This window comes from Sitophilus oryzae, unplaced genomic scaffold (assembly GCF_002938485.1).
Source record: "Sitophilus oryzae breed Bouriz unplaced genomic scaffold, Soryzae_2.0 scaffold_41_pilon_pilon, whole genome shotgun sequence".
Taxonomy (NCBI): domain Eukaryota; kingdom Metazoa; phylum Arthropoda; class Insecta; order Coleoptera; family Curculionidae; genus Sitophilus; species Sitophilus oryzae.
The window spans coordinates 5,505,305-5,532,234 of NW_022146996.1; the positions used below are offsets into that span (position 1 = coordinate 5,505,305).

The window sequence follows — 26,930 nt, forward strand, 5'->3', positions numbered from 1 at the left end:
CTATAAAAAACGTTGTATGGGTTTTTTTCGTGCGACTACCCAAAGTATCGAATTTTACGAAAACAAAATTAAAGTTTGATATAATGTACGTATTCAATATATCCGGGGTTAACAGTACTTGTTTCCACACCACCTTGAGCGGCACCCCCGAGACATAAAGCCTAAAAACTTGTTTGCTACTGGTTGGCAGTAGCCTGCTGTCGCGGTCATAATGGAAGAACGCAATTTGCATTATGACCGCAATAACGGACTAAATTTTTATTGTTGCGCGACTGGTGGAAAATCAAGTTTAACCGCCTTATCTCCCAGGAAGCTGCCTTGAGGTAAAGTACCTGGCGCGTTTTTTTTTGAGTGGTCTCCCCATTTCCAATAGGCCTAATCCATATGTCGTCAACTTAGGTTTCTTTTGAGGTGGAAGGTTCATCAGAGTTCCTTCGTTTTTTGATGTTAGTGGTTGTTCAATATAATCTTCCTGAATGTCTTCCACATCTGTATCATATTCCGGATCTGGTTCATAAGGTGCAGAATATTCTTTTCGTTGATCTTTATCGAGAGGAAAATTGTCCTCGTACTCATCTTCGTCTAATTTTGCCACCTCCAAACTATTCGAACATGATTTGCCCTGACAAAGTGCACACATTACCGAGCAACGCAACGCAAACCTGCTTTGCGGCAACTATAAGATGTATTACAACCTTTGGCACATTTACATGAAATTAGATTTAATAATTCTTGGGGAGCTGCATCTTGGGAAGTAGCAATGGGCATCAACCCATACTTTGAGCTGCTGAAACTTTGAAAGCTGCACAAACTTTCAAAGACCCAAACGCATCCCCAAAAGATATAGAAAAAGCTGGAGAACCATTTCTTCTTCATCTATGTGGATCCAAAAAATGCGACTCATTAGATAAGTACAGATACCAGTGTTTCGTAAAATCTATTACGAAAAGCTTACCAAACCTAGCATCATTACCACCGACCAAAGACGCATTTATAGACGCAAGACTCTCTATAAAGATCAACGAAAATATTCTGCACCTTATGAACCAGATCCGGAGTATGATACAGATGTGGAAGACATTCAGGAAGATTATATTGAACAGTCAGTAACATAAAAAAAAGGAAGGAACTCTGATGAACCTTCCACCTCAAAAGAAACCTAAGTTGACGACATGTGGATTAGGCCTATTGGAAATGGGGAGACCACTCAAAAAAAAACGCGCCGGGTACTTTACCTTAAGGCAGCTTCCTGGGAGATCAGGCGGTTAAACTTGATTTTCCACCAGTCGCGGAACAATAAACATTTAGTTCGTTATTGGGGTCATAATGCAAATTGCGTTCTTCCATTATGACCGCGACAGCAGGCTACTGCCAACCAGTAGCAAACAAATTTTTTGGGCTTTATGTCTCTGGGTTGCCGCTCAAGGTGGTGTGGAAATAAGTACATTATATCATTTAATTTTGTTTTCGTAAAATTCGATATTTTGGGTAGTCGCACGAAAAAAACCCATACGACGTTTTTTATCGAGTTTTTCCTCTTCTTTAATTTTGGTCTCTACATATTTTGCACTAAAGTTGATAGAAATGGAGTTATTGACAAATAATGATAAATAAACCGAATTTTAGCCAATTTTTCCAAGATGGCGGCCAAATTCGGGCTTTACGAGGAGTGCAAATTTAATACGTGCTTCTCGACACCAAACTAAACAAAATAAAACTTATTCCAGCTGGTCCGGATTTGCTCCCGCCATCGATGCACTTGCCGACTGGCCTATTAACATATTGCCTTAACTTTGACCCTTGTCTATATATTATGCATAATCAATGCTTTGACTAACCCTAGTGGGCCTTTGACACTATTTAATAGTTCTAAAAATATTTGAATATAATTCAAAATGAATTCAAAGAATATACCAAGATGTAATTTCCCACAAGAACTTCGTTCCTGTCATCATACAAAATATCAGGTGTAGAGTTTTGTATTTCAATAACATAAATAATTTTTTATGCCTATATACAATAGAATAAAACCCAATTAATTATAACATATAGAAACAGAACAAAAAAAGACGTAAAAAATAATACAGATTAAACTGTAGTTAAAATACTCTAATAGCAATTTAGAGTGAATATTAAGAGCGCTCTCAGATGGAGCGGAGCGTCCGCTATTTCGAGCAAGTACCATGAGTTTATATGAACAATTTCACATGGGCGCGTGTGCTCCGTCCAACGGAGATCTTGAAAAAACACGACGGACGGTCCGCTCCATCTGAAAGCGCTGTAAAATCTTAAGATATGAAGTACAACGCCATATAAAAATGTAATTATCATCGTCTTTCTTCAAGATAGCCGTCGGACGAAATCATCCGGACGGAGCTTACGCGACTCATGTGAAATTGTACATATAAACTCATGGTACTTGCTCGAAGTCGCGGACGGTCCGCTCCATCTGAAAGCGCTGTAAGTAATTATAATAATAATTGTAATATTATAAAAAGGTATAGAAAAGAGAGTTCCAAAGATAAAGCTACATATAGGATGAACCATTTAAATATATATTTTATTTTGGTATGTTTTTGAGGTATAACTAGTTCATATAATTTAAACAATATAATTAAATAATATGTACAAACAAAATTTACAATTTTTAAAGGAATATTTTCAATTTCATACTATGATGAATTTTGATAATAATTAATTCCATCACTAAATTTCTGTAGAAATATCACAGCTTTAAATAAAATTCTTATTTATTATTTCTTCTAAAAGAATTGAGGGTCTCAATACTATCTGGATTTTTGTACACACAAAGATCCATAAAGGCACAACCCAACATTAGTGCTTGAGAGAGTAACTCTTTGCTTTTTGAAACTTCTTTATCAAACTTTAGTACATAACTGTCATCTATATTCATTGGGGTACAACAAAATATCTCTGATTTATTTTTCATTCTAATAAACTCTCCAATTTTTACAACAGGAGAGACTTTTTCAGAACCTATGAGTGTTTTAAATAACCTGGAAAATAGTTATATTTGAATATAATATTTATATTAATATATTAACTTTTAGTGTTTAGCATACCTAGCAGCAACCCTTGATTTCAAGTAGAATACTCTATTTTCTACATTAGTTGATCCCTCTTTTATACCAAGAGGATTATGCACCATACTAGTATTAAGCAATGCTAGTAACATCGCAAGCAATTCCATTTGCTGATTATATGTAGAGACCATAGATGGTTTAGACTGGTTTTGAAGGTTTAAACTTTGTGCTGATTCAAACACGTAAAGATCAGCTTGAGGTATTTTCCTTATAATATTTATTGCCTGAAATGCAAAATTGTATATGCAAAGATCTTATGAGATACTTTTTGATAGTTCCATCAAATGAAAAAAAAATATATACAAAATGTTCTTTTTAAAAAAAATTAGGTTGTTTTTTGTGTGTAAACATTATTTTATACTTTAGAAAGTTTGCCATGGAAAACCCTCTTTAAGATTATGATATTTATAAGAAAATAAGTAGAGAGCAGGATATAGTAAGTACCTAGTATAGTTTTGATTTCAGGATACCTCTTCTTAATAATTTTTTTAAAAATGGCAGAAATATTAACTTATTACCTCTAAAACTATAAAAACAAATTTAATAATATCTAAGGACTCTGTAAGAAGGAAGCCAAGAATGCAATATACAGGGCGTTTTGTTCAAGAAGTATATATCCTATTGTTTTCTTTTATAGAACCTATTAATCTGAAATTCATTAATAACAGACTAAATAAATGTCATATAATTACTTCCAAAGCTAAACTCACCAAATAAAATGTATCGGTATGGAACATTTTAACTGGAAGCTGACTAAAACTTTCAGAAAACCAATTTGTTAAAGTGTTTTCATTCCTTTCTAGGCGAACCACACTTAATCCTACAGGATCTAGATGTATGGCTACAGCTGATTTGAAACTCTGTAATTTAAAAAAATATATAGATTATAATGAAAACAAAATAAACCCACACAAAACATCACATTTAATATATGTGGTGGGAGGTCAGGGGTAAGATATGATCTATTTTGTGGTTTACTTCTTTTTAATTTTTCACTTGATCCATTAGCCTGGGCAATCTTTACGCAAACCTGCTCTAATATAGTTTCCTCAATTCCATCTATTCTCAATACATCTCCAAGTGTTTTAAATGGACCGTTTGATTCTCTCCAGTCAATTATTTTCTTTATTCGATTGATAGGTAATTTGAATCTAAAATGTTAACTGTTATTTATTAGACAAAGATTAGGTAACTACTGTTATAAGCTCACTGTTTCAATTCGTCAGGATCCGATTTATTTAAAGCGTTTAGAATTCTGTTGTCGTCTTCGGGGGTAAATTTACTATCGAAATAATATGGTGTTGAAGATTCATTTGTACTAATGTGTTTAACCTGAAAATAAATCATTTTTAAAACACTAGATATTGCAGCAGAACTATACGTACAAGAGAGGCAAAATTTCTGTGTTTTCTAAACAGGTTTTTACTAAAACTTAACATGCTAAACTAAAGATGTTCTTATTTTTGTTTTAAAAAACTAATGAAGAAAAATAAGGTTAGAGCACGATTATGAATATCTTAGATGAATATGAATAGAAGAGGATAGAGGTCACCAGCATACAGCAGATGTCTGGTTGCATATGCATATATGATAATACACCACGGCTTTTTATCATTTACACGTTTTGCGTATTTAATATAAATTTATTATTTGTTTGATTTTGATTAACTGTAATTGTTTCGTCTATGGTTGATTAAATAAAAAATAAAAATAGGCACCCGAAAATAAAAAATAGTAATACATTCATGGAATAATTTTGATTTTGGTATTCCTTCAAAAGGATTCTCCTTTTCACTTAAAACAATACATACCAACTACCAACCTGCTCTAAATAAGTTGTACTAAAAAGTTCACATGTTTAAAAACAAAGTAATCGCAAGATTTAATTCAAAAAATTGTTTAGTTTCATGAACTTGCTGTCTATTTTAGTAAAGGGAATATCCCAAGCCCCAGCAAAATAAGAAGTAATTCCCAGAAAGACATATGCCGCTGCTTGTAATTAGTTTAAAAAATACATATATTTTTAGCTAGCAATATTCGAACTATTAATTCACACGTACGGTGGATGAATCATCAATATGAAGAGGAACACTGTGAATTACTCTACTATGGTCATATTAAAAAAAGCCCAATTGTCTGCATGCAGTTTCAAATAAATTTGTAGAATACAAATAGATATACAATCTGACAATAAGAAAAAAAAAAACGCCGTAAGCGATATGGCTATGAAATGAAGATCGCTGTTATTTTATATGGGAAATGACATCGATCGATATTTCCAGGCCAACTCGAGGGCCAACTGGACGGCGTTTTTTTTTTCAATCGTACGGTATTATGGGGAATATCATCGATCGTCATTTCCAAGCCAACTGGACGCCGTTTTTTTTTTCGATCAGACGATATTATTCCTTCGATGGGTTTATATACCTCCACAAAGAATATTGAATTAAAGTAGGTTTTTAGATCAAACGCATTCTGAATTTGAAAAAAATCAAGTAGGTAGATAATTTATATTTTGTAAAATACTTTAGCTGGGTAGCTTTTATATTTACGTCGGTATTTTAATTAATTAATTATTTATGTACATACCAATAAGGGTCTTGCGGTAGCAGGTATTCCCGTACGACAGTCCCATACATACATTTTGTGTGAAGTACCTAACAATTTATGCAATCGCCTTATTAATCAGAAGAAAGAAATGTTGATAAAATATGTAGTCCAAATAGTGGTCCAATATATTGTCCCATGTGCAAATTGGGTGTCAAAAATACTACCTAATGGCTATAAGATGATTCACAACAGATTCCAAGCGATTCCAATAAAGCTCTGCATATACTGTATTCTTATATTACTTGTGAAAAAATTCTACCATATTTTCATGTTTTTTCTAATTTTCTCTAAAACAGTACGGAAATTTGGAAAAGTATAAACGGGATTACCCATTTTAGAACAAGCAAAAATTTTAATGAAATGCATTTCTCAAAATGCCAATAATAAAAACGGCGTCAGCGATGGCTATGAAATGACAATCAATGACATTTCCCATATAATTTAACATATAAAATGACAGCGATCTTCAGAGCTATTATGTTCTATATGCTATATAAAAGGATTAATCGATTATGGAATACTTTTTTATTTATATTCAAAATTAATATTTGTTGAATTTGTTAAGGAAAGTTAATTTTCCAAATTAATCTGATATTTATATCACAGAGTGGTCATTGTGTAGCAAACATTAAAAAATCGATACTTCTATATGTATACTCGGATTTGATCAAAGGCAAAGATCATGCAAAGACGCAAAGATCAAAGGTTTGATCTGAGTTGAGAGGTTTGATCTGAGTTGACATGTTAAATACATATAAATGCAACAGTAGTTTGACGTTACCTTGGTAGCTCTAAATATTATGCTTCAACTCCCAGTGACAATGTAAAAGTTTTGTCAATATTTGGTGCTTTTTTTAAAGGATATTTTTTCAAGGTGAGCTTATTTCATAAAATTTGGTATTTTTTAGATATATCTTATATATACGGCCTTTTTTTAACCAATAGTGATAATAACTGCGAACATAGGTGCTTCTTAGCCATAGTACATTCACTTGAAAAAGAATATAAAGTAATAGTATTGTAAACAATTTACAAACACCAAGAACATTAAATTTTATTTACACTCTAATGGAGTTAGTAATTATTTAACTTTTTAATAATATCGCGCAGTAGGTAATTTTTGATAGAACTGTTAGTAAATTTAACAAACGTCCATTGACCCAATTTAATATTCCTTTTTTTTCTAAGTTTTTAAAAGAAGAGAGAGCGGCTAGTTTTTTTATATAAACCGTTTATTAATTAAAATATATACAACTGTTAAATATATACAATTCAATTATATTGTTAATCTTTATCTTCGTGGCAGTTGTTGGTTGCGTCCTTCTTCATCTGCAACAGTTTGAAGACTTTTAAGACTCTTCCTGGGCAGGTGGTATCGAAGGTATTGTTCTTTTTTTTTATAAATTGGTCTATGTCGTCTACGTTTATACGCTCTTCTCAAATATCATGTTTTTAATTTTTTTCTTAAAATTTTTATAATTTAATTACGTTAATTCTTCTGGTAACATATTATATATTGTGGTAGTTTCTGTTGTTAGTTTTTGTGAAAGTTTTTTTTGAGTTCTCTTGACTGTTCTGATGTCTGATTTTCTTCTAGTTTCGTAAATGTGTATTTGTTTGTTAGTTTTTAGAGAAATATTTGTTTTTATTAATTTATTTTTGATTTTGTGTAGAAGTAATATATTATGATATTTTATTAATTGTCTTATGTTTAATTCTTTTGTTTTTTGTTATACTTCTTCTGTTGGTGTTAGTTTATCTAGGTTAAAGAATATTTTTAGTATTTTATTTTGTTGTCTTTGTAGCATGTTTAAGTTTTTTTCTGTTGTATTACTCCACGTATTAATTAAATATATATTCCTTGATGAAAATAATGCATGATATATTGGTTTCTTCATATTTGGTGGTATTATGTTTTTAAGTTTCAGGAGTGTGGCAATTGTTCTGGCGTTTTCTTTTTTTAAACTATTTATATGTGTGTCACATCCTAGATCCTAGATGTTACATTACTATCTACTAGATCCTAGATATTACATCCTAGATGTTACATCCTAGATCAGGCCACTGGCATCAATTGGACCACATAATCGTTCGAAGGACGCATCTAAAAGATGTTAGGCTCACAAAAGCTAGAGTAGATGCCGAATGCGGCACTGACCACCGACTTTTAATTTCAAAAATGAAAATCCAGTTAAAACCCAAACATCCACGCTGTAAAAAGCAAAACAACATGACCAGATTGAACGTACGGGATCTAGAGAACAAGAATACCGCCGACGCCCTCCGGGAAGCCATCAAAGAATCACTTCCACCGATAACTTCAATCTCAATATTGGAAGCTGAACAAGACTGGACACAATTAAGGGATGCGATTCATAAAACCAGCGAAGCAGTACTGGGAAAGTCGAACAAAAAGAAACAACCAGACTGGTTTGACGAAAATCAACAGCATATACAGGCTTTTTTGGAACAAAAGCATAGAGCACATCAAGCCGTCACTGCAAATCCACTTAATCCAAGACTGGTAGATAACTTTAAAGCAGCCAACAACACCCTTCGAAGAGAACTGCGCCAAGTAAAGGATAACTGGTGGTCACAAAAAGCGAATCAGATTCAAGAGTACGCCACTCATCACGATTATCGTAAATTCTTCGAGGCTGTAAAAGAAGTATACGGTCCAACTAAGAAGGTAAGCTGCCCAATCATGGCTCAAAATGGCGAACTTCTAAAAGAGGAAGAACAAATCAGAAATCACTGGAAAGAACATTACAGCCATATCCTTAACCAAGAAAACAACCCCAATATGGAAGCACTAAACACAATACCTCAGTATAACAGCCTCGATGTATTAGACATCCCAATAACAGAACAAGAAATAAAGACCTCCATAAAACAGCAACAAATCAGCTGGCTGTGACGCGATTCCGGCGGAAATCTATAAGTGTGCAAGTAAAGAAATTATGGATCATCTTAAGGCTCTCTTTGATGTCGTATGGGAAAGCGGAGAGGTACCTCACGATTTTCGCAACGCGAATATAGTGAATATATTTAAGAACAAAGGAAGTGCATCAGACTGCGGTAATTACCGGGGAATTTTGCTATTAGCTATCGGCGGAAAAATTCTTGCAAAAATAATGTCAAACCGCCTGCACCCATATATAGAAAAAAAATCCTCCCAGGATCGCAAACGGGTTTTCGTACCAACCGCGGCACCGTCGATTCCATATTTTCCATCCGTCAACTACAGGAAAAAGTAAAAAAGCAGCAGTCTAAACTTTATGTTGCATTCATCGATCTAACAAAAGCCTTCGACTCTGTGAACAGAGAGCGCTTTGGGCAATTATGGAAAAGTTCGGAGTACCCAACAAATTTCTTACAGTGTGTAAAAGCCTCCATAACAACAACAAGTCAAGAGTGTCACATCATGGATCACTGAGCGACCCATTCCTAACAAATACAGGAGTTAGGCAGGGATGTGTCTTAGCGCCTCTCCTATTCAACATATTCATGGCAGCGCTCTCCATTATAGTGGACAGCAAACTGCAGGAGAGAGGATTGGGCATTAGATACAGATATGACGGCGGTCTGTTCAACATAAAAAGACTCAGGGCAAAAACACGTACAAAATTTATCACAGAACTTCAATACGCTGACGACTGCGCTCTAGTTGCAAACACGGTACAACAATTACAAGAAATGTTGAACACATATACCTGGGCATACGAGGCTTTGGGCCTTAAGCTGAACATCGGCAAAACTAAAATCATGTGCACTCCCCCGGAAGATCACAACAATGCTATAAAAATCGGAGAAGAACTATTCGAATATGTGGCGGAATTCAATTACCTTGGCAGTTTGATTTCGGAAAAGGCCAATATTGACTCTGAAATTCAGCACAGGATTAGTAGCGCCTCAAGAGCATTCTGGAAATTAAAAGACAGGGTTTTCTACAATCATGACTTGAGTACAAAAACAAAACTTGCAGTATACCGAGCAATTATAATCCCCACCATGATATATGGGAGCGAAACCTGGGTGCCTTACCGCCGACACATGAACGCATTGAACAAGTTGCAACAGAGACACCTTAGACAACTCTTAAGAGTCCGGTGGTTCCATCATGTCTCAAACGTATCGGTCCTTGAAAAATCTAACTGCGAGAGTATTGAAGTCATGGTCACAAAATCCCGCTTAAGATGGGCTGGTCACGTATGCAGAATGCAAGAAAACCGCATACCAAAATCTCTGCTTTACGGTGAGCTTGTGGACGGTAAGAGGAGGCCGGGTGGACAACTGAAAAGATACAAGGACATTTTCCACGAAAATTTAAAGGGAATTAACATGCAGAATGAGTGGGAAAAAGCAGCTCACAATAGAACTCAATGGAGAAGGGTTGTAAACTCAGTTAACAGCGGCAACCAAAAAGTAGAGAGGCAACAAAGCAATGAGATTTTTGAATGTCCGGAGTGCGGTAGGCAGATAACATCACGTATCGGGCTTTTCAGTCACAGAAAAGCTCATGAAAGAAAACGCCTTGCGTGACCATTTTCTTTATGTGTGTCGAATACTCGTCAGCGAGTAACGGCTGTATGTATGTATATGTGTGTCCCATTTTAAATTGTTATGGATTTTAATGCCGAGGTAATTGACTTCAGATATTTCTTTTATTTTTTGCTCGTTTAGAATTATATGTAAGTCTTTTGTTTGCTTTTTTGTATTAAATCTTATAAATTCTGTTTTGGATTCACTTATAGTTAGTGAATTGTTGAAGCACCATATTTCAAATTTCTTCAGGTCATTATTTAGGTTCACTTGTAAATTGTTGTAATCCTTACAACAATTTACAAGTTGAATACACCATACATAAATTGTCAGCATACGCAAACATTCTACAAAAAAGAATTTGTTCAAATAAATCGTTAGTATATAGAATGTATAGTAATGGTGGCAAGTTGCCGCCTTGTGGTAGGCCATATGGAGCTATACTACTATTGCTTTCTATGTTTCCGACTTTTGTTTTCTGGGGTCTGTTATTCAAATAACTTTTTACTAAGTTGATGTAATTACCAAATCCATATGAAATGAGTTTCTCCAAGAGTTTTTCTTTACTGACAGTATCGAATGCTTTTTTCATATAAAAAAATACTGTAATGACCATATATTTCTTTTCTATGCATTTTTTTATGTTTTAAATCAAGTCATATACAGCTGAGCTCGTGCCTGAATTTTTCTGGAAAGCATATTGTGCTGCATTTATTATTTTATTTTGTGTTGCGTGTTCTGACATTCTAGTATGTAAACATTTTTCTAGTATTTTGTTCAATGCTGATAATAAACTAATTGGTCTGTAAGTTTGTGTTTCGTTCTTTTTGCTTTTTTTGTATATAGGGATTATTGTGGATTGTTTTAGGTATTGTGGGTATATTTCTGAATTTAATATGTCATTTGTTAGTTTTAGGAGTATTGGTATTAAAGTTTTCTTGTTATCTTTGAGTCTATTATTTGTTATTTTATCAAATCCTGGTGCTTTGTTTCGTTTTAGTTCATTAATAATTTGTTCCGTTTCTTCTTCTTTTATTTGTTTAATGTAGCATTTGTCGTAAGTTTTCTTAGTAGTTGTTGTTTTAGGTATTCCTTTGCTTCTTAATATTTGTTCTTCAGCTAACATTTGCCCTACTGTAGTAAAATAGTTATTTAATTCATTTGCTATAATTTTTGGATTAGTAATATTTATTCCATCATTTTTGGTAATTTCTTTAATAGTATTGACATTTTTATTGAGGTGTATTTGCTTATTAATGAATTCCCAAGTTTTTCTGCTGTCATTTTTATTTTCATTAAATTTTCTTCTGAAATATTGTTTTTTCGTCATTTTTATAAGGGTTAATGTATATTGTTTTTGTTCGATATATCTTATTTTTAGAAGTTCGTTATTTGGGTGTTTTCGGTGTTTCTTATAAAGTTTATTTCTCTTTCTTATTTCTTTTATAATATTTTGAGTTATCCATGGACAATCATCTTTTCTTTTTATTCTAATAATGTTTATATTTCGGTCTATAATTTTTTCTATAGTTTTTGACAGTTCTTCATAAGATTTAATTTTATCGGTCTTGAGTTCGGAGATCATTTTGTTTATTTTTTGAATATTTCGTTTTATTATTTCAAATTGTGTATATGTAGATCCTTTGGTTATTTTTGATTCTAGTGTTACATTAATTAAATTGTGATCAGATATATTAGTGGAGATAATGTTCATTTTAATGGACTTATCTTTAATATTTGTGATAACATGATCAAGTATGGAGTTGTTAGAATGTTCATTATAACGAGTGTATGCGCATGTTTTCTTTTTATTCAGGATTTTGTAAGATCGTTCTCGATATATGTTGTAGTAGTTGTCAATCAGAGTATTTTTTTCCATTATATTTATATTGAAATCTCCCATGATGATATGACTTTTCTTCTTATTTACAATATTATTAATCAAAGTGTTTTCTAATTTCGTAAAATCTACATGAGGAGGCGTATATATAAGGGTGATTGTTATTTTTTCTTGTACTAGTTCGATTGTTATTATTTCTATTTTATTTATGATGCTTTTTATTTTTTCTTTATATTCTATTCCATGTTTAAGATATATTAGTATTCCACCTCCTCTCGTTTGGCGCGATCTAAATATTGCATTATAGCCATTAATGTTATATAGGTGTTCTTCTTCTGGTGATAACCATGTTTCTGTGAGTGCAATGATTTCCGGATAATTTTGTATTTTGGGAAAGGTTTCAATTTCTTCAAACTTGTTTCTAATGCTTCTTATGTTTTGCATTATGATGTTAATCATCTATGGCGGTCGTTGTTATGTTATTTTGTGTTTTTATTATTTCATATTTATTGGTCTAATTTTTCGATATCTGCCAACTGTTTGATTTTTATTTTGTCGCTTGTTTCTGTTTTCCTGATATATACGTTACCGTCTCGAATCCATGTATATCTGATTTTCTTCTCTTTCTTTAGCTGTCTAGTAGCATAAAATATTTTCCGTGTTAAAGTTGTTAGGTGTTCGTTTATGAATATGTCGTTGTTCCTTCCTTTAATGTGACATTCTCTTGTTTGTAATGATCCAGTTTCTTTTCGTGCTTTCAAAATATTAATTTTTGATTGCTTGTTGTTTAGTGTGATTATGATTGGGTTGTTCTCGTTATTTCAATTTTTTCGGTAACAGTTTTGTATATTTGCAATGGTATTTGTGTCACAACTCATTTGTTGTAATATTTTCGTTACAACTTCTTTTGTATTTTCATTTTGATCTATTTTATCTACTCCACTAATAATATATTGTTTTCTATTTTTTCTCTCTCCTGACTTTCAACAATTTTTTCAAGGGCTTCTAGTCTTTCTTTTAACATTTTGTTATCTTTATCTTTTTTCTATATCATTATCGTTTCGTGACAATTATGATTCAACATACGTTGACCCAGTGTGAGTTCATAGTTCATGTTAATAAATATCCTCCAATGGGGGAATAAAACGTACAGTATCTGCACAGTCTTAAATTAATTCTATATAAAATGTTCTATAGTAAGTTAAGTAATATGTAAAAAATCTTCTAATGTTCTAAATGTAAATTATACAGGGTGTTTCAAAACAAATGCGAAAAACTTCAAGGGGTGATTCCTTCTTTAAAATAAAGGGTAGTTTGCTTTATAAACGTTGGGTCAAAAGTCAACCATTAGGGAGATATCGCGGTACAAAGATGGCGGAAAAATAATGTTTTTATTTTTTATCTTGAAAACGAAAAGAGATAGACTAATAAAATTTTATGAAAGCATTACTGTTATGAAAACACACTTTCTCGTAATTTTTTCACTTTTTTAAAATGAGTGGAAGGTGTTGAAATAAACTACCCCTATCATTCTTGTTAACGAAATTTAAAGAAAAATCTTATCAAACACATGCAAAAAAAATAAATTTGGATAGTTCAGTTTGTTTAGAAACTTTTTTATCTCTTGTGTTTTTTTGATAAAACTCACCGATTTGAAATTAAAAAATATAGTGTAAAGCATTACATGTCAAGACAAAAAACATTTTTAGATAAAGAATCTAGTGGTCTGCTTTAATTTTTTTAGGAAAAAATCTAGTCGGCCACTGTCACTTTTTAGGATGTTTCTAATATTATTTTATTTGACATTACTCTACTGTAATACGTTATTATCTAGATTATTATTATTATCGTTATTATCACTAGATTCTTAATCTAAAAATGTTAGGCTTCACATTTTATTTTTTAATTTCAAATCGGTGAGTTTTATCAAAAAAATACAAGAGATAAAAAAGTTTTTAAACAAACTAAACTATCCAAATTAATTTTTTTGTATGTGTTATACAGAGATAAGATTTTTCTTTAAATTTCGTTAACAAGAATGATAGGGGTAGTTTATTTCAATACCTTCCACTCATTTTAAAAAAGTGAAAAAATTACCAGAAAGTGTGTTTTCATACCAGTAATGCTTCCATAAAATTTTATTAGTCTAACTCTTTTCGTTTTCAAGATAAAAAATAAAAACATTATTTTTCCGCCATCTTTGTACCGCGATATCTTCCTAATGGTTGACTTTTGACCCAACGTTTATGAAGCAAACTACCCTTTATTTTGAACAAGGAACCACCTCCTGAAGTTGTTCGCATTTGTTTTGAAACACCTTGTATAATATCAAAGTCTGAAAATGTCACAAACAAAGAATTAATAAACACAACAACAAATTATATAATTAAGTACAGGTTTTAACTTTTTAACATTTAATAAGTGATTAGTAGCATTAACTGAATTCTGTTTGAATGAACTAGGGGGGGGGGGTGTAAATAACTAATTTAAACAATTTCTGTAGTGTCCCGACCATGACCACAGCCAATTAAAAAAATACATAAGGTGAATCACTGAAATTCGGCTGGAAAAAATACATGCATAATATATCAGAGAGCTTTAGAGAAATTTATATGCATTGACTCACCAACACTGGACAAAATTAATAGCTGTATTTTTACGATTGTAATATTACACAATAAAATTAATACTGGTTTTTTTATACTCGACTCTTACCCATCAGGATTTTAGAAACGGTAGTAGGTAGTAGATACAGAGTTGCTCAAATTGGAGCAAAGTTGCGTGTCAATGAACCGAGTGATAATCCTTTAAGTTCTTAAGTATACTTGGACGATTTGTTTTGTCAGTTCCGGATATATGGTAAAAAAACGGAAATTTCCAGTTTTCGTTTTTATTTTCCGAGTTTATTAAAGCCTCATTCAGAACCTCGCAATTAGTGGAATAAATTAGTGATTTCAATTACACTTTATACTTTTTAGTTTACGACCACAATTTCTAACCACAATTTCTCTTGACGGATGATAATCAAATGACATTCGCAATTTTAAATGACAATTAATAAAATTAAAATAAAAATAAAATTATTAAAATTATTTATTTAATGTTATTTATTACTAAATTTTATTAAAATTTATAACAGTGATGTACAGTGCTACCTACCCCAAATTTCCCAAAAAAATAATGGTATTTAAGATAATTACAAAAGACCTATTTTTTAACATTTTTAACTCTATGGTTTTAACAATCTGTAACTTTAAAACTAATGTTTATAGGATTTTTTTATATTTTTTGATGAGGAATCAATTAGTACTTATTAAACATTTTGGCAAATTATTGACATTAATTTTTTTTTGAACTTGAATTAGAATTAGTGGATTAAAGCAAATTAATTAATTGCTTTTATCTTATCAAGGAGATCGAAATCGACAAAATATCAAGAGACAACTTTTAATGAGCATTTAATGGTCTAGTGGTCTGCGCAATTATGCAAATAAAAAGAAAAAAAGGCATAGCGCACATATTTTTTAGAAAAATATTCCAGTGATAACCCATATTACTCGCCATATTATGCACGTCCCTGGTGGATGGACACTTTTTTAGCCACAAAATTCATTCGAATCGCTAAAAGCACTAAGAAAATTATAATGAATCAATAAAAGAATGTTACTATGAAAAATAAATCCTATTTTTACGAAAGAAATCTCCCCACGAGAGATGGCACATGTCTTTTGAAACACCCTGTATATGTAAATATACCGGGTGCGTCTTAAAAGTGGCTCGCTCTTATAACTTTTCTATTTTTTCAGATAAAAAAACGAGATTTGGTATGTTAGTATACCTATGACATAAATTAGGATTGATTGACGTATTCAATTGTTTTTGGTTACTTCCTGTTACACTGGAAATGACCAAAACTTTTGATTTTTAAATGTCACCCTCGATATTTTTTTTATTTTATTCGATAGAAAATGACACTGAATAGAATGGCATATCATAAGTCAACTTTTGACATTTTTGCTTACAAAAAAATAGTATATTTTAAATTGCAATCTAGAGTGCTATGGCTGTGTTAAAAACACTAATTTTTAATCAAAGAGCCTTGGAAACATATATTTGATCGTCTAATGTTTTTCGTGTCTTGTCCTGATCAGTTAAAAGATACCCAAATCGTATTTTAATCATATCTCAATTTTTTCAAATGGAACGAGGGTGGATCATTAGCATATTTGGAAAAAACATTTTTCACGAATGATTTGGTATCACACACTTGGTATATATTTCGAGTAAAATTGTTGTTATGAATCGCACGTTACAATTTCAAATAAACCATATTAATCCAATAAAATTGTCATTTGAAAAAAAAAATACGGGCAAGCTGATTTTTTCAGAGTTTGTCAGTGACTGTCTTCTGAGTGTAAAATAAACAAAATCGGAAATTTTTCCCTTACGGTTTTTGAGCAAAGGGGTGTTTTTTTTTAAACTGTACTACAACAAAATAATTAGACCCTATGAAAGTTGTTCATAATAAATGGACAAGCAACTTTTCCTCATGATTTTTTTTTGTAGACATTTGGAGATAGCGTCCAGTTCATGATGGGGGTTCAGAAGAGTTCATGAAAATTGGGGTAGTCTCTAATTTTTGTTTAGTTCTACAAATTTACCAACTTAAATGTGTTCATATTAAAATTACATGCAAACTTTCCTATGATATGTATTTATTTCCCCAAAACGAAACATGGAATTCATCAAGTGAATGAATATTATGATTTTTTTTTTATTTGTATCGTCTTCTTTTGTGTGATGGACCTGGCGTTGGCTCCTCAGATTTATTGTTGGTTTCTTTTGTTGCTTCGTATGAAGTAAAGTCGTCGTCGTCAGAACGACGAGTTTTCTAGGGTGAATTTGCTGAAAAAAGAGTAACATTGAAAACTATCCTAATTTGTTCATGACCTGGACGCTATCTCCAAAAATAATCAACCTACAAAAAAAAATCACGAGGAAAAGTTGCTTGTTCATTTATTATGAACAAATTTCATACGGGTCAATTTGCTGTAAAACAAACTTTTTGAAAACCACCCCAAAGGGCTCATGAAACGGGCGCTAAGTCCGGAAATAATAAACTTATAAAAAAAATTAATTAGGCGAACTTATAGAGAATATTCTTATGTACAATTTGCGTCTAATTATTTTGTTGTAGTACAGTTTTAAAAAAACCCACCCCTATTGCACAAAAACCGCAAGGGGAAAATTTCCGATTTTGTTAATTTTACGCTCAGAAGACAGTCGCTGACAAACCAAAAATCAGCTTGGCCGTAATTTTTTTTTCACTCTCTATACGGCGATACAATTTTACTGGATTATATGAGAAAATATCAAAAGTTGACATATGATATGTCATTCTATTCAGAGTGATATTTTCTATCGAATAAAGTAAAAAAAAAACGAGGGTGCCTTTTAAAAATCAAAAGTTGTAGTTCCATTTCTAAAACAGGAAGTGACCAAAACAATTGAATACGTCAATCAATCCTAATTTATGTCATATACTAACATACCAAATCACGTTTTTTTTCTGCAAAAATAAAAAAGTTATAAATAAATCAATAAATGCCTTTATTGTCAAAAAAATTTTCAATTTGAAGACAATTTTTTTCCAAATATATTTGTTGCTTTTTTTGTTTATTTTGTACTTCATTAAAAATTTATTCGGGTGTAAACATTTACTAACTATAAAGCCTAAAACAATAAAAAAATATTTATTAAATAAATAATTACTAAACATCCTATAAGTCATTACAATGATAGGGCATTTCCATTTCTAAATAAAATTACCCAGAGCACATAAAATATTTTTCCTGTTTCTTCATTTCAGTTTTATAAATAACTGATACTGCTGAAAAGTCCGATGATTTACATACAACGTAATAATTAGAGAAATTAAATTTATTATTTGAGTCATATGTGCATAATATTTGCATTGTCACAATGATATAAATTAATAAGAGCATTATTTGCATATCTATTGCGTGAATTCTTTGGTTTTACCACAGACCTACTTGGCTGACTTAGATTTTACCAAGGTTTTACCTTACCTGAAGATTCTAAAAATAACTACATATTCTAAAAATAGATCAAAACAAATGCATATTGATTTGTTGATTGATTGATCTATGATGCAATTAATTAAATATGTAGAATAAAAATATTGCGATATATTACGTTTAATGATAATAATCAACCGTTTTTGAATAATTATTGTTTTGGTTTAACAATGCAACGGCTACCACACAAAAATGCATAGTATGTCTTGGAGATACAAATAATACACTTCATCTGTCTTTCATGTGGTAGGACTTGCATTGATTAAACAAAAATAATTCAAAAACAGTTCCCGCAAATATAAATTTTATTTCAGGTTTTGAAAGAATTCGGTCTCCTGAGTACAAAGATATGCCACACTTAATTTTTTTATGTTCCCTGTAGTTACACACAATTTATTTAAACGAATTTTAAGTACGGCACTGTTTTTTTAAAATATTGATGAACTTTAAAACTTAGCAATGACGTATCGTAAAACATTGAATATGGAAAATAAAATAATAAAAATAATACTTCTATAAAATACATATAATATAATACATACCCTGTGGTGCATTGGAACACGGGACATAGGAAATCCCATGTAAATTTTGAAGAGGGAAAATATTATCTCTCCAGATGATTTTATGTAAAAATTATTGTATTAGACTTTTGTGAAGAAACGTTAAAGTTGTACTTTTTTCTAGAATTTTGTTTCATTTGGAATAGTCATTTAAAAGTTATTTGCAAAAATCTACTTTCAAATTACTAAAAATTTATAATACGGCCCAGACAGAGCTACAATTAAAATACCAGCAAACATATGATTTTGTCATTGTCAAATTCGTCATTGTCACATTTTTTTGTTTTTTTGACAAGTATTTATGTGGTTTGGAAAAGATGGTTATTTTTTTCTGAACTGGAATGATCACTACAAAAGAATTAGTAGAATTAGGAATTAGTTTTGAACTGTATTCGCGGAGTATCACTTGATTGCTGTTCATTACCGGATCACTTGTAAGCCTCGCTTATACCAGGTACATCCACAATAATTTAACATCAATAATAAATAAAAGAAATATTTGTAACTAAAGTTGCAAAAAAATTATAAAAACTTAAACTATACTACTTAATAAAATGTTTATATCCCCCATTCACAGCCCAACAATACAAAGCTGATAAGGGGAGAATCTTATAGCTCCCACAAAGGTAGGGATGTTCGGTCATAATATTTCAGTACCGGTATCGGGTATCACTGAGTACCGGTCCTACAACCGGTATACCGCTTCCAACAATTAGATCGGTGGTACCGATACTGAACCGGTATACCGACTAGACCGGATGGACCGAAAGACCGGTTGAACCGGAAGATCGGATGAATCGGAGTATCGGAAAGACCGAAATAACAGTTTTTATCTTTACCTATCCGTTACCGTTATAACATTATTGATCTAACTTAAGATTCTTATTGTTTATGTTTACGTTTTCGGCATATTCTTGATTTCTTGTCCAACATTCTCTTTACCACCCAGCGTAGCGGCGAGTATTATTCAGGTTTTGATCGAGATATATCAGAGAAAATTTTATGACCGAGGATTCCTCGGATGATCATCCGATTATTGGAATCCTCGAGGATCAATACTCGAGGATTGAAATCATCCGATTTTTCCCAACACTACAAAATAGTACATGCCTATACATTAGTATACATATACCATACGATCGAAAATAAACGGCGTCAGAATGGGCTTGGAAATGAAGATCGTTCTCATTTTATATTATGTTAAATGAAATAGTGAACGTCATTCATCGATCGTCTCCAAGCCAACTTGACACTTTTTTTGGTCGTTCATATCGTCTACTTTTTGACGAAAAGGCGTGTCTCGATTTGTGCTACAGGATAGCAATTTAGTAATTTCAATTATTTATGAATAGTGTTTGAGATAGTTGAAATTTTTAAATGAATATAAAATTAAAATTTGGCATGAGCATTATTGGGCATGTCATGACGTCGATATGATATTGCCAAAAATGGAAATGAAGCTTTTTAGGTCATAAAGCTGATGCAACAATATGGTGCATATATGCCATCATAAATACTTCTTTTTGTTTTCTCCTAGGCTTCGTTATAACGGTTTCTAATTGTATGAGTAAGAAATACTATAACACTACTGCCACAATTTTTTGAAAAACATACTATCGAGATCGAGGAAAGTAAAAAGCATTAAATATATATAAATAGAAATAATCCCACGCAAACAAACATATTACTACATATTAGTTTAAGCTGCATTATATTGTGGTTTCCATATCACTTAGCAAACAGCATTCATTCATACATTGTAAAGATTTTCCGGAAGTCAATATTGCTCAATTACTTATTAATACGTCGGTATATTCATGTGTCAGACAATGACGACATAGTATTTTTCGTCATAGTTTTTAACTAACAAATTGATTCTTTAACAAATTAAATTGTAGTGACGTCAGGTATTAAATTAATAATACTTCTAGACTGATACTCTAAGATAAATAAGATAAGGAATGTGTAAATTAAATGTGCATTTATGACAATTGAAAATTATTTTATTTACATAATATACACTACTCATTATAATTATCGCATATTTGAAAAAAAGTATCTAATTATTAAATATTACTAAATGAATCATTTTTCTGTCTTCTTCTTCCTCTTGGCTCAAGTTTCGTTTAGCCGAAATCAGTTACATAGAATATCGGTTTATAGGATGATTCTATACAAGAAAACTAGCAACTACATAACTTGATTTTTGCCGCGGAAATTATTTGTTTTTGAGAAAACTCGAATTTTTAATTTTTATATTATTAACTAAAATTTAAAACTTACAGTGTTTTTAATAGTTTTTTTTTCATTATAGAATGATGTAAAAACATTTAACGCAACGATGTGAACTAATTTTTATTCGAAAATATATTTTTATCACAATAATTTTCATTGATTTTTTCGGTTTTAGAAGTGCCGAAATGTGATAGGAAGATAAAAACTGCATATTTTTATTTCATTAATAATTTGCTATAACTTTTCTATATAACTTTTTCCGTGGAAATTTATCATAAAGGCGGTGTAATGGAAAATCTTAGACTTAAAACTTAAATATTTCGAAGTTTTTCATAGTATTCTTAACTTTTTTACATACTTTCGGGATTGTGGAGTGAAGTGGGGTGCTGGGTGGGGAATATAATATATACGCAGTTTTTTGTATTTATTGGAGATTTTGACCTTCTTACTGCGTCTTATAATTAACAGAAAAACAATTTCGTTATCGTGGCCATATTCTAATGGATACAACGAATAAGCTCTATGCATGGATCTAAGTTTTTTTTTGCAATTGCGTCGCCATAAATATTCAAAAGGCGATCTGCGAATTCATCTCGTGGAATATGTATGTTCGCCTTTTAAAAATTTTTTGGCAGCAGACCAACATGACTCAATTCTTTGAGTCATGTTGAGTATGGATCCCTTCCTGGGAAACAAATTCCTCTCTATGGTTTACAGTACAATGCTGATACCCATATTTGGATAGTTTATCATAAGCTTTCCACATGTCCGAATGGATAATGAAGCCCTTTTCCACATGTTGCTTCAGTATGGAGATTAGGGTTGCCCCATCGTGTTTGTTGTCAGGACAGATCACTAGTTTGAGGTCTTCTGAGCCGTTCGCTATCATGCCAAATATCCAGTGACCTTCAACTATTCTTCCTCTACTATAGGTACTTTCGAGACCCGAATTTCGATTCATCAATCTAAAATGTTTGATTGTTATTTAGTTAAATTGATAGATATTTATTATTGATTTTACCTGCACGATAATATTGGGACCTCCAATTTTCGGTAGATTTGTTTGCATTTGCGAGAGAGCACTTCCAGTAACCATTTCACAGCAATATTTATGTCTTGCTACAAGCGTTGCTTTCGACAAATGCATTTCCGAATCTGGACGTGTTGCACCAAATATTATCAGTTCGTACGACTAAAACCAAACCAAACAAGTCTCTAAAATATTTAATAATATTGTTATGAATTTTTTAAAGAAGAAAAAAGCCGTACCTTATTTCAATTTCGGGATACAAATGATATTACAATTTCGGGTTCAAACCATGTGTGTTTTGCGACAGTTTGATCTGGACGACACTTTGCTGATTTTGAACAACCTTTTTGAATCAAGTTTGTTACCATGCCCTTTACATTTGGTTTTACATAAGGGGCGTTTAGGCAACAAACCATGTAAAAGACCGAATTCATAAGCTTCTTGTCGCGAACGAGGAAGAGCCATTTCTACAACTTGAGTCGACATTTTTGTAAATAATCTGAACGTAAATATGAACGAAATGGTTCAACTCAACTGAATGTAGAATATTAAATTCACATATATTATGTACAATGTATATATTATACCAACCTTTTATGCCTTATCAGGATTGTCGTTTTTATATGCTTTATTGATATTTTTTTTTTAATTTTCCCTTTTATTGACCATAGCGATATTAAGTTGATAAGAATAGATATTATTCATTGATCATCAAAGGTCGGGAAGAAGATAGTGGTGAAACAACGCATTTCCGCGGATTTTCATTTTTTTATCAGTGCCTAAAAATAATTCTACAATATAAAATAACATTAATTTATATTGCAGACTTTTAATTTTTTATATAGTATCTCATTTCGATTCGTTACTTCTAAACCGTATTCAAAAAATGGCAACAGCGCATTTCCGCGGATTTTCATTTTCGTATTAGTAGTTACAAAGACGTCTAAAATATATAATAACATTAATTTTTCATGTATATGTCATTTCGTTACTTTTAAACCGCATTCAAAAAATGGTAACGACGCATTTCCGCGGCAAAATTTTTTCAGTAATATACTCCCTGAGGTACCTAAATGACAATTTTTTTTTCTTTTTTAACAAATTTCGGCTAAATGAAACTTGACTCATATATTCTTATGGAGCCGCGCTTACAAGCAATCAAATAGCCGGCAGATCGACTCTATAAGAATGTGTTGTTTTCACTTTTGCGACTTTTATTTTTCAAATTAATATTTTAATGTCACTTCTCATTGTGTCACTTCAAACATCATGGGTTTAACATGTCTCGACAGTATTTTACAAACTATACTATTTGTCATTCTTCTTTGTTTATATGCTAAGTGATAATTTTAATACTATGCAGTTTTTGGGGTATTCACCTGTTTCTTTAGTATGAAGAAACTGGTTTTGTTAACGTGGGATTTGTAATCTTAAGTAATTAATAATGTCTTCGTACAGACAGCTCCGAAAATAGGAACCTATTTTTAAAAAATAACTATACGGGGTAATTTAAATTCGACCCCAACATTGGGATCTCGAAAACAATAGGAGAAAAGGATGGTTCAATTAGGGCAACGTTGTGCATAGATATGTGCCTAATAATATGCCGTTTAGAGATATTTAAAGAGCCAAGTAGTGCCGGAGATATTCGAGAAAAAAAAATTAGGAAATTTTTGTGACGTTGCGTTATTTGGTTTACAAGGTATCCTAAAACTAAAAGCACATTTTCATTGCCACATTTTTCCAGAGACACACCAGTGTTTTCGGATTTGTCATCCGACGTTTCGTCTTTTAACCAACATTATAAACTTTATTTTTTCTTATAGGCGCCATTTAATTAGATTTTTACACACCTAAATAGGTAAATCATTGCGATTCTAACAATGTACATTAAATCATAAATAGAAAGTGACTATGTGTCTGTATCTCCATCCTTCCACCAAACCAAACTTAAAATATTTTTCTCTATAATAATAATAGCTCCCGTGTATAGAGTTTAACGCCTTGGTTAGGTTAGGTTAGTAGCAAGGTACAGCTTGCCATACTAGAGCCGTTCGGTATACAAGGAAGGTAATGGGGCTAGCACTACGCCTCAACCGCCTATTATTACCTCAAGATTGTGAATCCCAAGTACTCATTTAAGGCTGAGTCGACCTAGGTACCCAAACTATTTTTATTTTAATAAAAATAGTCGGCTGATGAAATGCCGGGTGTGGGATTCGAACCCACTACCTTCAGATTGGTAGATAAGAGCCTGTACCTCTACGCCACCGGGCACATTTATTTTTCTCTATTTTTGTTAAAAACGGTTCCTTTACTTCGTTGCAGCAACTAGCTACAACTCGCTCAACATTTGTACTATTCTGATTATAGATTGAAACATGTCAGTAGTAACCTACGAGAAACCATTACCCCATATCGGACTAGCCGATTGGTTCGCCAAACAATGGGAAAATCAACAAACGAACGATGCCAGAAGAAGCGACGCCTTCAATTTAAGGCACGAAGCCAGGCAGCTACGAAACGAGACTAGAATTCGAACGGATTGGGACACTTACCACAACAATGTCCGATTGGGTGATCGTATCACGGAACTGGACCGATGGAAGGTAGGTTTCTACAAGTCTTAAACAAAATTCTTACATCTAAATTAGGGATTGCATTACCGGTTTATCGACTTCCCGGTAAAAATGGCTTAAAAACGCTGTAAAGTATAACCGGAAAATCGTCTTCAAAGACTGGTAATTGTGGTAATCATTAAAGAAAGAAATATGGACTAGGTTATAAGCCAGAAGCCAAATTTGCCAGAGCTCAGAAAATATTAGAGCCTAAAGCCTTTATTTCGACCTTTTATTGCGACTGTAATAAATTTATAACAATATTTATTCTATAATGCTATAATAGTCATATCATTTTTATTATTATTAAGAAGTCCCTTAAAATAGCTATTTATGTAACTAGTACCTAAAATGATGTTTTTTAGGACGAATCATTACTGTTTGCGGACGAGGCGTTAGCCGAGTCCGAAATAGTAGATGAGTCCTAAAAAACATAATTTAGGTACGTGTTACATACACTATTTTTTGTCATACGCTTTTTACAGTTTTTTAGAACGCATATTTGCAAATTTTCCATATTTGAAATTATAATGTTTGAAAAAGTTGGCTTATAAATTCATATCTTAGTAACGAGTTTGTTTATTTCATCGCATTTTGACATGTCATTCGAAATTTGTCACAAAATCACACAAATTCATCAACAATTTTAAAATGTTCCAAAATCCCGAACATATTGCTAATAAGGCCAAAGAAATCGTGTTGGATTTACTTCCTGTGAAGTCTCGTGCCATTTACCAGAAAGAATATGATGTTTTTAATGAATGGAAAGACAAAAATGGCGTATTCGTTGTAAATGAAGATGTATTGCTAAATTATTTCCACGAAAAAGTAAGTACCTAGGTACCTATTTAAAAGAGGCTTTTAAATTAAAATATTCTTAAATTACAGTCACAAACATTCAAACCATCGTCAATTTGGTCGAAATATTCCATGCTGAGAGCAGTGTTAAGTGTTAAAGAAGATATTTATATTGACAAATTTCCAAAACTTATTGCTTTTTTGAAGAGGAATTCGGTTGGTTACGAGCCTAAAAAGTCTAAGGTTTTGTCCATAAAAGAGATCGGTGATTTTTTGGCCACGGCTAGTGATGAAACTTATTTACTTACTAAGGTAAGTTTGCGATAATGATTTTTAAAATATATAGATGGTTTCTTATTCCATTGTATTTGATTTTTAGGTAGCTCTTGTCATTGGCCTTTGTGGAGCATGTAGAAGAGAAGAATTGTACTCTCTACGAGTGCAAGACATCATAGAAAAAGACAACAGCTGCCTTTTAGTTACCCTTGCGGATACAAAAACTAATATCAAAAGAGTGTTTCCGGTGGTGAACGAAGGGAACGTTGTCAATCCAGTTGAGTTGTATAGAAAATATGCTTGTCTTAGGCCAAAAATGTACCACATGATTATGTCTTGTTTGTGACTGTAATTTAAGAATATTTTAATTTAAAAGCCTCTTTTAAATAGGTACCTAGGTACTTACTTTAAACAAATAACTTAGCTTTTGATATTGTTAGTATTTAATAATTTAATTATAAATATATGTATAATTTTATGTGATTTTGTGACAAATTTCGAATGACAAAATAAAACAACCAAATAACGAATTTAGACATTTTAGTCCATAAAGGTTGCCATGACGACCTTTACGGCCTAGGCCGAAAAAGAAACATTTTACGGACTGAAATGAGTCCGTAAAATAGCTGTTTTTGGGAGCGTATGACAAAAATATATTATTTACAGCTAAATTGGACCAAAAAATATGTTATAATTTTTAATCGCAGCGATGCTACTAATAAAAGTTTCTGTGAAACAGTTAGTTGCAAAAATTAAGAACAGTTTATACAGATTTTCCTTTAACATGCAGGATTACTGAGATAACAGATCAGAATACAACTTGTGCCGAGTACAACTTGAGCAACAAGTATTCATGAGTGTCAATGAGTGTCAATGTACTTCAATGCTTACTTAATAATACTTTTAAACAATCATATTCTAAAAATTATGAAATATAAATTAGCCCAGAGCCTATACAGGCCGAGGTTCAACAAATTAGAGACAAGCTGAGGTTCAGCAAATTTGGCATGGAGCTTCATTTTGTAGATCTTTAAACATCCTGAAACCCCAGCGATGAAGCGTTGAGCCCGTTACCCCAAAGCCACCCCCACAAGGGGTAAAAATAGCCCTTTTTTTACTTTTTCTTCAATAACTGTAAAACTACTAATTTTAGGAAAAAAAGTCACGAGTAAAAAATTGGAGAGAAGAAAACTTCCTACCACATAGGTAAAGAACCAAA

General features: G+C 32.0%; 2 protein-coding genes across 2 annotated transcripts in view; one reads left to right on the plus strand and one right to left on the minus strand.

The window, feature by feature from the left end:
* Window positions 1-2,534: 2,534 nt before the first annotated feature.
* On the minus strand, window positions 2,535-4,634 carry LOC115885794 (transcription elongation factor, mitochondrial). The gene is made up of 6 exons (XM_030904817.1): window positions 4,490-4,634; window positions 4,315-4,436; window positions 4,027-4,255; window positions 3,815-3,964; window positions 3,084-3,328; window positions 2,535-3,017 (listed from the first exon to the last, which is right to left on the minus strand). The coding sequence occupies exons 1-6, from the start codon at window positions 4,541-4,543 to the stop codon at window positions 2,747-2,749; spliced, it is 1,071 nt and encodes a 356-aa protein (XP_030760677.1). The 5' UTR covers window positions 4,544-4,634; the 3' UTR covers window positions 2,535-2,746.
* A 1,842-nt stretch (window positions 4,635-6,476) lies between these two features.
* Window positions 6,477-26,930, plus strand: part of LOC115885793 (tektin-2) — a 34,164-nt gene continuing 13,710 nt past the window's right edge. Inside the window, exons 1-2 of the mRNA XM_030904816.1 lie at window positions 6,477-6,588; window positions 24,393-24,628. Of these exons, the coding sequence (XP_030760676.1) occupies window positions 24,401-24,628 (228 nt within the window). The 5' untranslated portion in view covers window positions 6,477-6,588; window positions 24,393-24,400. The remainder of the gene's footprint in view (window positions 6,589-24,392; window positions 24,629-26,930) is intronic.

Coding starts and splice junctions, on each gene's coding strand:
- LOC115885794 (XM_030904817.1), bottom strand. CDS start 4,543: ATGTTAAGTTTTAGTAAAAACCTGTTTAGAAAACACAGAAATTTTGCC. Junction 4,256..4,314: donor GATCCTGACGAATTGAAACA/GTGAGCTTATAA, acceptor TTAACATTTTAG/ATTCAAATTACCTATCAATC. Junction 3,965..4,026: donor TCCCACCACATATATTAAAT/GTGATGTTTTGT, acceptor TTTAAATTACAG/AGTTTCAAATCAGCTGTAGC.